The sequence below is a fragment of the Kogia breviceps genome, chromosome 3, assembly GCF_026419965.1.
Source record: "Kogia breviceps isolate mKogBre1 chromosome 3, mKogBre1 haplotype 1, whole genome shotgun sequence".
NCBI lineage: Eukaryota > Metazoa > Chordata > Mammalia > Artiodactyla > Physeteridae > Kogia > Kogia breviceps.
In genome coordinates, this window is record NC_081312.1 from 144776500 (window position 1) to 144790391 (window position 13892).

The 13892-nt window shown below is 37.6% G+C and overlaps 1 protein-coding gene across 4 annotated transcripts in view; it reads left to right on the forward strand.

Moving 5' to 3' along the window:
- Positions 1–13892, forward strand: part of MNS1 (meiosis specific nuclear structural 1) — a 93047-nt gene that overhangs the window by 19600 nt on the left and 59555 nt on the right. Inside the window, exons 1-2 of one of the 4 annotated variants that reach the window (XM_059056266.2) lie at positions 8849–8973; positions 13087–13308. The exons of 1 other annotated variant lie outside the window; for it this stretch is intronic. In XM_059056266.2, coding sequence (XP_058912249.1) covers positions 8971–8973; positions 13087–13308 — 225 coding nt within the window. In that variant the 5' untranslated portion in view covers positions 8849–8970. Of the gene's footprint in view, positions 1–8847; positions 8974–13086; positions 13309–13892 lie in introns of those variants that run through there. 2 more of the 4 variants (XM_067029790.1, XM_059056267.2) reach the window with 2 other exon arrangements.

Below are 13892 nucleotides of genomic sequence, written 5' to 3' on the forward strand. Positions count from 1 at the left end.
AGGCATGTGGGCTTATAATTGTTTTTTAAGAAGCCATACAATGGAATATTATTCAGTGATAAAAATAAATGCTCTATCAAGCCATGAAAAGACACGGAGGAACCTTAAATGCATATTACTAAAGAAAGAAGTCAGTCTGAAAAGGCTATATACTGTATGATTCCAACTATATGACATTCCGGAAAAGGCAAACTATAGAGACAGTAGAAAGATTAGTAGTTTCCAGAGGTTTGGGTGGAAGGAGGGAAGGATGAATAGGTGGACCACAGGGCATTTCAGAGCAGTGAAACTATTCTGCATGATATTGTAATGGTGGATACACGACATAATGCACTTGTCAAAATCCATATAGACCTGCACAAAACAAAGAGTGAACTCTGATGTAAACTATGGACTGTAATGAAAAATGTATCAATATTGGCTCGTCAACTGTAACAAATGTATGGTGCTAATCATAGTGGAAATTGTGTGGGTGTGAAGGGAAGAGGGCACATATGGGAACTCTCTGTATTCTATCAGTTTTTCCATAAACCTAAAACTGACTAAAAAGCAAAGACTATTAGTTAAAAAAAAACTTTAGGCTAATTTTCTTCAGATAAAATCAGTTAATCGTTGCAATTGATTAAATTTGTCTTTGTTTTAAATGAACAGTCAGGCCAAAAATCTTTTTCTCTGGCAGACCCCCTATTAAATAGCATAAATTATTGTAGAATCTTTCTACAATACCCATGTGGGGACTAGACACAAGGAGCTATAACTAAAATTCCATTTAGGGTCAAAGATCCTCAGTTAGAGAAGCAAAATAAATGAAAAACATACATGTTTGCTAAAATACTTTGTAATGCTGCATGACATTTCACCATTAGGAATTAACAACTTCTATGCTATTAAACCTGTTATATCCTGAACTGATCCTCATCTCTTACCGTCACTTCAAGGAGCCTAACACTTTGAGGAGATGGTTATGTCAAGAAATCTGCAGCAGGCTTCATCTCAAGTCAATTTATACACAACACCAAGAGAGTAACCTTCTCTCTGTTCCTCTTAGACAGTATTGCCAATGAGTAGAGCAGTAGAGGTAACGCTGATATGCAATCATGTGACCAATGGCTCAAGGAGAGAGGGGAGCAAAAGGTTTGCAGCTCCCAGAAACTCTTTCAAGGCTCAACGGAAGCTTTTTATTCATGCTTTGTATTCTTTTTCTCATGGTCTCAGTCTTTGCCATATACAGGGGTCCTTGGGTATCTGCAGGGACCTGGTTCCAGGACCTGCCCTGGATACCAAAATCCACAGATGTTTAAGTCCCGTATACAGCCCACGGTGCCCGTGGTTCTGCATCTGTGGATTCAACCAACCAATGATCCTGTAGTACTGTATGTATCTATTGAAAAAAATCCCTGTATATGTAGACCTTTTCAGTTCAAACCCATGTTGTTCAAGGGTCAAGTGTATATACCTTTTAACCACAATTTCCTTCAAGGTGACTGTTGCATGTTTTAACTTGATTATGTATGGCTCGATCGTTAATCACTGTTTCTTCATTAGTACACTTTGTTCTTATTATAATGCCATTACCTTAAGGTAGAGGTCCCTTTACTAGGGCAACCGGGAGTACAGTGTGAATATTCTATAACTGAGAACTTGAATTGTACTTGGTCAGAATCCTATTTGTTTTATTCAGCTCCCCCTCACTATTGTGATTAAAAGTGTGGCAACCATTCCACGAATCCTTCTTTGTGTCTCTCATAACTTCTGATGACCTACATGGCTTCCCTTTAGTTTATTTGTACTAACTGAATGCAGTGCTTCTCCCACCACCACATAATAGATTCCCTACCTGAATTACCCTTCTAATCAACCTAACACTCAAATTAGTACATTCTAAATATAATGTTAATCCTTCAATGGATATTTATTAAGCTATGCTATGTTCAGGGCTCTGTGCTAACCATATTTTGGTAAATCTAGACAATTAGTACTGCATTTAAACTATTGCTGTGTGTGATGTTATGAAATGTTAATTGCATGTTTTAAGAAGCAAATAGTATTGATATTTTTAACTGCCTGATGAAACAGATAATCTATATATCGATGAGTGACATACTTTGTGTATTTGATTAATGAGTAGTCTCAAAGTTACAAATATTTCCTTGCAAAAACTAATATCCTATTGTGATTTAGAAGTCCATTGTACATGATAGAGCTTACCTTCATCAAGTAACTAAACATTTAAAGATCATATTTGTACCCTGTTAATGTTTCAAAGACATTTATATTTATTGACGTGTGAGCATTGCAGATAAATTATGTTGACTTGAGTCTACGTATGCAACCAAAGAATTTGTCATTTGGATGCCAAGCAATTAATTAGATTGTGTTAGGTAGATAAGGAAATGAAGAAATCATAATGTATCTAGACTTTAGAGACGTCTTTTTGGAGAATTCCCTCATTATATTCTTATAGAAGGGTATAGAAATATTGGTAGTATATTAGTAAAATTAGTGCATTGGTAAATTGTTGAATGATCGTACTCAAAGTTTGCTGATCTAGTTCCACCTGGAGAGATACTCTAGTAGTGCATATCAGGGCTTTGTGTTCTCCCAGTCTTACTCAGCATTTTTATCTATGAAGTATTTGAAAATACGAAACGCATTTTTATCCAATTTGTAAATGATGTCAACTGAAAAAAATGCACAATGTAAGAGCTGTGAGTTAAGTTTTATTTGGGGAAAAATGAGGGCTATAGCCTGGAGACAGCATCCCAAATAGCTCTGAGGAACTTCTCTGAAGAGGTGGAGGGGAAGGTCAGTATTATAGGTGATTTTAGTGGAGGTGGATACATGCAGTCAAGTTTACTTTTTTTTGTAAAAAGTAAACTTGACTGCTAGTCTCGTGAAGGTTGCTGCTAGTCATGAGGAGCAGATGTCTCTGTTAATGATTTTAGTGTCTTACTGCATATGAGAAGATGCAAGTATTTGGGCTCATAAAATCTTCTCCTGAAAGTTTCTAACTATCTGAAGCCCTGTTCTGCTAGTTGTTCCCAGAGCACAGAGTGCCTCATTCCTGATCTCCACCCTGAACTCCTTTCAGGGTGTATTGAAGGTCAGTTACTGCAGTGGCTAGTGATTTAATCCTTGTAAAGGCAGATGGCAAGTGCCAATTTTTAGATAGCAATGACATGACTCTGGGTTATCGAATTACTAGACAAACATGTTGCATGGATATTTTGGAGAGCAAAACCAAGAATTAAAAATTGCAGTCAAGACTCTGAGATCACAGGGATTAAAGAAAGGAAACTGGCTAGTAGCTTCTAGAAAATAAAGAAGGGAGAGAGGAAAATGTGAGAAAGGAAATTAGAGGTTTTCCACTTTAACTACTAATAATCTTTAAAATCAAACATTGATTTTGATTTAAAAAGGCAATTAATGCTGCAAAATGTTTTGTTTTTCTTAATCATTTTCACCCATGAAATTAAACCGAGATAGTGGTTGTTTGAGTTAGGAATTGCATTTGGATCACTGTAATAGAATCCCAGGTGGAGAAGAGGACACAGAGGCTTAGACAAATTAGTTTACTTTTCTGTCAGATAAAATGAGGTCATGAGTTAGGCAGCCCAGGGCTGGTGTGGTAGCTCTGTGGTCATAAAGAAGCAAGGCTCCTTCTCTTTTTCTGCTCTGCCATCCAGAGCATGTGTTATCTCATTGGCAAGACAGCTGGTGGACTTTGTCATCACATATGCATATTAATGACAGAAGCCCACACATACAAAGGCCCTCTGACAAGAAAAAGCTCAGAGAAGTCCATTTTGGCCAGAGTTTGAAGAAGAAACCTGAAGGGCTAGATACATAAGCCTTTACAGGTCAGGTTGATGGTTTTAGACATTCTTTAAAGGTCAAAAGAAAACTGTGAATTCTTATCATTAAGGAAAGTTTTTCCAGTATGAGACACCAGAGACCTAGTGTGCCAAGACCTGTCTAAAATGCTGAGACTGGATCAAGATAACAGAGAGCCCCCTTCCTCCCACCTCCTGGCTAGTAAGCAGGAGCAACAAAGAAGAGCAATCTACTGGGCAGGGAGATGAGTATGGAGAGAACCTCTGACATGCAGCAACACAGGGAAGGCCTAAAGCTAAGGGTGAGTCAGGAATGTTGAGAGAAGCAATCTGGAAAACCAGCTCCCAACATAAGCACAAGATAACATGAGAGAAATTTGAAGACAGTGGTGCACTGAAGATAATCGAAGCAACACAAAGTTCAAATCCAGCTCAACTTCTGACTATACAGAGTCAACCTCCTACATTCACTGTAGGAGAATAGGTGTGCTATTGCCAGGCATAAATATGACTTACCTCAGTCTCTGCTGTCTTACACATGATATCTGGCATTCAATCAAAAAGTATGAGACACACACACACACACAAAACCGAGAAAAAACACTGTAAAAAGTGTACAAAGGTGAAGCAGTCAACAGAACAAAACTCATATGACCCAGATGGTGAAACTATCAGAAAAATTGAAATACTATAATTAATATACTAAAGTCTCTAATGGAAAAGATAGACAATATATGTGAAAAGATGGGTATTTTTAGCTGACAAAGTGGAAGGTCTAAGAAAGAGATAATGGAAATATTAGATAAAAACAAAATAGTAATGAACATGAAGAATGCCTTTGACAGGCTCATCAGAAGACTTGACATAGCTGGGGAAAGAGTCAGAAAATTAGAAGATGTAGCAATAAAAATTACCTAAACTGAAACACAAAGATAGAAAGATTGGAGGAGGAAAAAAACAGGAGCATTTGAGAACTTCACGACACTATCAAATCACCTAACATATGTGGAAACCTATGTATTGTGGATTTATATATGTAAATAAAATATATGATAACAATAACACAAAAGATGGGATGGAGGAATTGAAATTAAACTGTTGTAAAGTGTATATATATATATGTGTATATATATATATATATACACACACACACACACACACATATATACATATATATAGTAAATCTTAGGGCAATCACTAAAAAATAAAGAGGTATAAATAATAAGCTGATAATGAAAATAAAATGGAATTACAAAAAATAATCAAAAAGAAGCATGAAAAAGAAGAGAAAATGAATCAATAACAGATGCAACAAATATTTTAAAATTTGCAAAATTGTAGATATCCATGCATAATATCCATAATGATATGTAGATATAAATGGCATAAACACACCAATTAAAGGATGGTGATTGTCAGATTGAATTAAAAAGTAACACCCAACTATACACTATCTACAGGAAAGCCATTTTAAATATAAAGACACATTAAAAGTAAAAGCAAGGAGAAAGATATATTATGTAAACACTAGTTAAATAAAATCTGGAGTGCCTACATTAATATCAAAAAGACTTCAGAACAAAGACTATCACCAGGGAAAAAGAGGGTCATTTCAGAATGTTAATGTCAAAATATTTTTAGGACATAATAATAATCCTAAAGGTGTATACATCTAACAATAGAACTTTAAAACACATGCAGCAAAAAAAGAACTGAAAAGAGAAATAAGTAAATCCACAGTTACTCTTGATGACCTCGACACTCCTCTCAGTAATTAATAAAGCAAATCGATAGGAATACAGTAAGGATATAGAATACCTGAACAGCATTCTCAATCAACTTGACCTTATTGAACATCTCACCCAAAACATCAGAATACATATTCTTTTCAAGGACACATGAAACATTAACCAGAACAGACAGTATTCTGAACAATAAAACAAACCTCAATTAAAAAGATTTGAAATCATACAGAGTGTGTTCTCTGACCATAATGGAATTAAACTAGAAATCAATAACAAAAAGACACCTGGACAATCTGAAATGTTTGGAAAGTTAACAAAACGCCTCTAAATAATTCATGGGTCAAAGACAAAGTCTCTGAATATTCTGAATTGAACAAATGAGAATGCACAACATATCATAATCTGTGGGAGGCAGCTAAAGCAGGGCTTAGAGGGAAATATAAGTTATACATTTATATTTGAAAAGAAGAATGGTGTTAAAGATTTAAGCTTTCACCTTATGAAACTATAAAAAGAAGAGCAAATTAAACCCAAAGCAAACTCAGAAGAAAATAATGATGGTAAGAGCAGAAAACAATAGACTTGTAAATAAAAAAACAATAGAAAAAAATTTATAAAACCAAAAGTTTTCTCTTTGAAAACATAAAATAAAACTGACAAAGAACAATATTTCTTCAAAGTTATTTCTGGTAGAGCTTTCTCTTGTGTGCATAACAGTAATATAATTTCAGTCATTTGTTCATTTAACAAATATTTATTTATCACTTACTATATGCCAAGCACTATTTTAAATGCTTGGGATACATTAGTGTTCAAAACAACAACAACAAAATTTCTGCTGACAGCCCAGTCAACAAGGTTTAATTAGAGGCTACTTTAAGAGAAGCTATACGTAAGCCATGATTTTCAGAGTTCTTTTGGAAGTTGCTAGACTAACGGGATTAAATGCAAATAATAGTTACATCCTGGTTTCAAAGTGTTTTGTATTGTACACACCCTGTTGTCAATTTTACTTTTGTAGTAACTGGGTTTATAAGACTCCCAAAAGACAGAAACATTGACAATATTCTCCCTATACACACACACACACATACACTTGCACAAGTCCCTTCTGATGTTAGAAAACAATTTGAGTCTAAGGTGAGGTCTAAAAGCTCATTAGGGTTATCTATTTGCTATTAATCTCTTTGCATTTCAGTTTGGGAGGGTTCTATTGACATATCTTCAAGCTCACGGATTCTCTCTTCAGTGGTGTCCAGTCTACTGATATCCTATTAAAGGCATTCCTCATTTGTTACAGTGTTTTTGATTTCTAGAATTTCCTTTGGATTCTTCCATTTCCATGTCTCTGCTTAAATTACTCTTCTGTTTTTGTATGTGGTCCACATTGTCTGTCAGATCCCTTAGCATATTAATCATAGTTATTTAAAATTCCTGTTTAATTTCCAAATGTGTGTAAGAGCTGAGTCTAGTTCTATGCTTACTTTGCTTTTCAGACTGTGCTTTCCCTTGCCTCTTAACAATCTGCCTTTAGCCTTGTAATTTGTTGAAAGGTGGACATGGTATATTGGGTAACAGGAACTGAGGTAAACAGGGCTTTAGAGTGAGGTTTTTTTTATTATATGGCTAAGAGTTAAGCTGTGTTTAATGTTTGCTGTAGCTTCCAGAGGCTTCAGATTCCTGTTTTTGTTTTTGTCTCCTGCTGTCTTCGGATTCCCTAAGAATTCCTTGTTAGAGTGTGTTTTGAAGGACTTCCAGCTGTAATCAACTGTTATTACACTGGAGCATTGTTGGTGGGGTGATAAAGTGTGGGAAAGGGGAAGCATTTTATGGTTTTATGGTTAAGTCTTTTGGTAGAGCTGTGTCCCTGGGCTGTGACCTTCACGAATATTTCTTAGATCCCCTTTGTCCACTTAGGTGAGACAGGAAAGCTGGAGGCAGAGAAATGTCCTTGCTCCAGGCAGAATAAGGCTCTGGTAAAATCTTTTCCTCTGTAAAGTAGGCCTTTATTGTGGAGAAGGCTCTGGACATATTTCACAATGATTCTTCTTCTCAGCCTCCTGCCAGGACCATGGGAGATCTTTTTCGGTTCTTCATCGTGAGAACCTGGTGAGATTCCTGGAGACAAAACCCAGAGAAGTGTGGAGGCCTCCCTAACAAGGCAGCCCCCACTAGTTTCATTGATTCTAGTCCGTACTCAGTCTCCAGCAATCCATCAAAATTACCATTTAATTATTCCTAATTCATGGCTTCAGGGGCTTCTGCTCCATGTAAGGAGGTCTTGACTGTGACTCTCTGGATTTACCCCTCCCCACATTTCAGGGTGATGGGTTGCCCTGTGACCTCAGTTTTATGAGGAAGGCAAGAAAAGTCATTAGTTTTGAGTTTATCCAGCTTTATCTGGTAGTAAGGAGGGAGTTGATAACTTCCAAGTTTTTTATATTTTGGAGCTTGAAACCATAAGTCCTATTTTTAACTAATCTTTAAGCAGACATATTGCTACAAAAGATGGACTTCAAATTAGCGCAAACTAAGCCAAGTTCACATGCTAACTACCTTAAAATTTTTTTTTCAGTTTGGACAAGATTTCTGTAAATATGTCATATCTAAAATCAATATATTTGAGTAATTTCTCTGACCCATTCCTGTTCTTAAGTTCTTCCATTTTAAATGGACTTCAGTGTTTAACTTAACAATAAAATAAACCTAACCCAAATCCTGCCATCATCTGTCTGCTCTCTCATTGGTACCTGGACCTTGTATTACATAGAATAAGATCCATGTGGCCCATATATTTTATTTCCCCAATTTACCAACAGCTTCTGTGGGTCCCCCACAGTGCACAGTTACTCAGCTAGGGAGATCGTGACCGCACGTCCACTGCCGAGGACGAATGCCGTCATCAACCCTGCAGAACCTGCATTGAGGCGGCAGTAAGTTCTGTGCACGGAAAGTGGCTTTGGCCTCATGTCTTAGACAGGAGTTTGCCGTATTTCTCTGTAAACAGTTTGCACACCTCAGCTTGGCTCCCAACTCCACCAAACCGACAGATAGTGGCTTGAGGGAAATCTTGGCCCCTAACAGACTGCAAAGGGCTTGCCTCAGGACATATCTGGACTTCTTCTCACCGTCTCCTTAAAATTTATGGAAAAACAAAAACAAAATAAAAAAAACTTACGGAAGTAACCGCTCTGCCAAGCCTCCCAAGAAGCTCAGCGCTCATTGGATAGGGCTGCGCCCAATGGGAGGCGGTGGTCTTCGCGGGTGGCTGGCGCGCTGCGGCGACAGTTGCCGGGAAACCGTTTGAAAACCGGAGAGCTCTGCTGGCGTCTTGGTTTACCGCCTGAGTTGGTGGCCGCCAGAGCGGGAGAGGGGGAGTTTCGTCGGCCGAGATGGTGAGCCTGTCGGGGGTCTCAAAACTAGTTGGTTGTCTGTTGATTTAATTCTAGTTTAGAGCCAGCCTGCTTCTAAAAAAGGATTTGAAGTGCCCAATCTGAGAATAAAGTGGGAAACTCGTATTTGCTTTCAGAGACCTCAGGTGCTATTATTTAAGGGACTACTTGGTTGTCTATTGATTTAATTCTAGTGTAGAGCCAAACTGCTTCTCAAAAAGGATTTGAAGTGCCCAATCTGAGAATAAAATGCGAAACTCGTATTTGCTTTCAGAGACCTCAGGTGCTATTATTTAAGGGACGCTCCTGGTGGCTTCCAGCCTTTTTTCGCATTTCTCCACAGTATTTTAAATCGGCCCGGTAAAAATCTTGCTTCCCACAGATCTGGAAATTTGGGAAATGTTTAAGAACCGCTGAGCAAATGAGTGGAAATGAAGGTCCAGGAGAGAGCAAATGAATAAATAGCAGCGGGTTGACCTATTAAATGTATATTAGAAAAACGTGACTTTTAAAACATCTTTATTGGAGTATAATTGCTTTACAGTGTTGTGTTAGTTTCTGCTGTATAACAAAGTGAATCAGCTATATGTATACATATATCCCCATATCCCCTCCCTCTTGCATCTCCCTCCCACCCTCCCTATCCCACCCCTCCAGGTGGTCACAAAGCACCGAGCTGATCTCCCTGTGCTATGCAGCTGCTTCCTACTAGCTATCTATTTTACATTTGGTAGCTTATAAGTCCATGCCACTCTCTCACTTCGTGCCAGCTTACCCTTCCCCCTCCCCGTGTCCTCAAGTCTGTATCTTTATTCCTGTCCTGCCCCTAGGTTCTTCAGAACCATTTTTTTTCTTTTAAGATTCCATATATATGTGTTAGCATATGGTATTTGTTTTTCTCTTTCTGACTTACTTCACTCTGTATGACAGACAGAGAACATCACTACTATTCTCGGTAGTATTAGGAGTATTACTATTCTCAGTAGTATTCTAGGTACATCCACCTCACTACAAATAACTTAATTTCATTTCTTTTGATGGCAGAGTAATATTCAATTGTATATATGTGCCACATCTTGTTTATTGATTCATCTGTCGATGGACACTTAGGTGGCTTCAATGTCCTGGCTATTGTAAATAGTGCTGCAATGAACATTGTGGTACATGAACTCTTTTTGAATTATGGTTTTCTCAGGGTATATGCCCAGTAGTGGGATTGCTGGGTCATATGGTAGTTCTATTTTTAGTTTTTTTTTTTTTTTTTTTTTTTTTGCGGTACGTGGGCCTCTCACTGTTGTAGCCTCTCCCGTTGCGGCGGAGCACAGGCTCCGGACGTGCAGGCTCAGCCGCCATGGCTCACGGGCCTAGCTGCTGCGCGGCATGTGGGATCTTCCCGGACCGGGGCACGAACCCGCGTCCCCTGCATAGGCAGGTGGACTCTCAACCACTGCGCCACGAGGGAAGCCCCTATTTTTAGTTTTTTAAGGAACCTCCATACTGTTCTCCATAGTGGTTGTATCAATTTACATTCCCACCAAAAGTGCAAGCGGGTTCCCTTTTCTCCACGCCCTCTCCAGCATCTATTGTTTGTAGATTTTTTGATGATGGCCATTCTGACTGGTGTGAGGTGATACCTCATTGTGGTTTTGATTTGCATTTCTCTAATGATTAGTGATGTTGAGCATCCTTTCATGTGTTTGTTGGCAATCTGTATATCTTCCTTGGAGAAATGTCTGTTTAGGTTTTCTGCCCCTTTTTGGATTGGGTTGTTTGTCTTTTTAATATTGAGCTGCATGAGCTGTTTATATATTTTGGAGATTAATACTTTGTCCGTTGATTCGTTTGCAAACATTTTCTCCCATTCTGAGGGTTGTCTTTTCATCTTGTTTATAGTTTCCTTTGCTGTGCAAAAGCTTTTAAGTTTCATTAGGTCCCATTTGTTTATTTTTGTTTTTATTTCCGTTACTCTAGGAGGTGAGTCAAAAAAGATCTGGCTGTGATTTATGTCAAAGAGTGTTCTTCCTATGTCTTCCCCTAAGAGTTTTATAGTGTCCGGTCTTACATTTAGGTCTTTAATCCATTTTGAGTTTGATTTTGTGTATGGTGTTAGGGAGTGTTCTAATTTCATTCTTTTACATGTAGCTGTACAGTTTTCCCAGCACCACTTATTGAAGACTGTCTTTTCTCCACTGTATATCCTTACCTCCTTTGTCATAGATTAGTTGACCAAAGGTGTGTGGGTTTATCTCTGGGCTTTCTAGCCTGTTCCATTGATCTATATTTCTGTTTTTCTGCCAGTATCATATTGTCTTGATTACTGTAGCTTCATGGTATAGTCTGAAGTCAGGGAGTCTGATTCCTCCAGCTCTGTTTTTCTTTCTCAAGATTGCTCTGGCTATTCGGGATCTTTTGTGTCTCCAAACAAATTTTAAGATTTTTTGTTCTAGTTCTGTAAAAAATGCCATTGGTAATTTGATAGGGATTGCATTGAATCTGTAGATTGCTTTGGATATTATAGTCATTTTCACATTATTGATTCTTCAAATCCAAGAACATGGTATATCTCTCCATCTGTTTGTATCATCTTTAATTTCTTTCATCGATGTCTTACAGTTTGCTGCATACAGGTCTTTTGTCTCCTTAGGTAGGTTTATTCCTATGTATTTTATTCTTTTTGTTGCAGTGGTAAATGGGAGTGTTTCCTTAATTTCTCTTTCAGATTTTTCATCATTAGTGTATAGGAATGCAAGAGATTTCTGTGCATTAATTTTGTATCCTGCAGCTTTACCAAATGCATTGATTAGCTCTAGTGGTTTTCTGGTAGCATCTTTAGGATTCTCTATGTATAGTATCATGTTATCTGCAAACAGTGACAGCTTTACTTCTTCTTTTCCAATGTGGATTCCTTTTATTTCTTTTCCTTCTCCGATTGCTGTGGCTAAAACTTCCAAAACAATGTTGAATAATAGTGGTGAGAGTGGGCAACCTTGTCTTGTTCCTGATCTTAGTGGAAATGGTTTCAGTTTTTCACCATTGAGGATGAGGTTGGCTGTGGGTTTGTCATATATGGCCTTTATTATGTTGAGGTAAGTTCCCTCTATGCCTACTTTTTGGAGGGTTTTTATCATAAATGGGTGTTGAATTTTGTCGAAAGATTTTTGTGCATCTATTGAGATTACGTATGTTTTTTCTCCTTCAGTTTGTTAATATCGTGTATCACATTGATTGATTTGCGTATATTGAAGAATCCTTGCATTCCTGGGATAAACCCCACTTGATCATAGTGTATGATCCTTTTAAAGTGCTGTTGGATTCTGTTTGCTAGTATTTTGTTGAGGATTTTTGCACCTGTGTTCACCAGTGATACTGGCCTGTAGTTTTCTTTTTTTGTGACATCTTTGTCTGGTTTTGGTATCAGGGTGATGGTGGCCTCATAGAATGAGTTTGGGAGTGTTCCTCCCTCTGCTATCTTTTGGAAGAGTTTTAGAAGGATAGGTTTTGGCTCTTCTCTAAATGTTTAATAGAATTCACCTGTGATGCCATCTGGTCCTGGGCTTTTGTTTGTTGGAAGATTTTTAATCACAGTTTCAATTTCAGTGCTTGTGATTGGTCTGTTTATATTTTCTATTTCTTCTTGGTTCAGTCTTGGCAGGTTGTGCTTTTCTAAGAATTTGTCCATTTCTTCCAGGTTGACATGACCAGCTTTTGAACCTCACTTTACAGCCAAGGGGGAAGGGGTAGAGGGTGGAATGAGGAGGAATTCCCTGCGTAATGGTAAAGAGCTGGGTCTATAGAGCTCAGCTGCACATCTTTGAATTCTAGTATGGCTGTTTATTAGCTGAGGAAACTTGGGTCAAGTTGCATTAACTATTCATGCCTCATATATAAGATGGGGAACACTAATAGTACCTGCTTCATTGATATCATGTATTTACCTGACATTTGCTTTTTTATTATGATATATTTCTTTGAATTTAGGAAGGAAGCCAAAAGCCTTTCATGTTTTACTGTTAGCTATCTTCATTTCATTTGTTTCTGGGGCTACATCAATATATTTTTAAAAATTAGATTCTGGAGCACCAAAGTATGCTTTCCCCCCTCTGCTCTCCATTTTAGGCTTCCAAAAGGAGAACTCTGAGCTTTAGTGAAAGGCATCAGAAATTAGTAGATGTAAACTATTGCAAAAAATTGCATGTCGAGGCACTACAAAGGCTACAGAATCAAATCAGGGACCAAACGGTGCAGAATGAGAATGATGACCGGGCTGAGCACAAAAGGTTCCTCAGATTATTACAGAATGAACAATTTGAGTTGGATATGGAAGAGGCCATTCAAAAGGTAAGTTTTACTATTCATTTTTACATCATTTTTTTCCCTTCATTTTCTCTTTGGAAACAATGAAAGCCAACTGGAATTGAGTAGAGAGACTAAGTATCAGGCAAAGGATGCCTCCCAGTGAGTCAGCCCAGTGTAGTGGTAAAGAGCTGGGGTTTTGGAACTGGACTGTGTATCTTGAGTCCTAGTACTGCTATATGTTAGCTGTGGAACCTTGGGTAGTTTGCTTTTACTTTCTTTGTCCCATCTAGAAAGTGAGAAGAATAATAGTACCTACTTCATAGGATTGTTTTAGTAATTAATCAGCTAATACAGGCAAAGCACTTAGAATAGTGCCTGGAAGAGGCACTATTTTTTTTCATAAATATGAAATCCATAATTACTAACTTCCACAGTTTTGTTCACATAAGTATAATTCTCTTGCTTTCCCTAAAATTCTAAAGACAAAAATTTAAGAATACCTTTTTTGAATTTATTGAGATTAAACATGTACATTAAGTGGTAGAAAATGAACACATATTTATTAGCTATGAATTTACTTGTATTTTTGATTTTGAAATACTGCCTTGAAAAATTCAGGTATAACG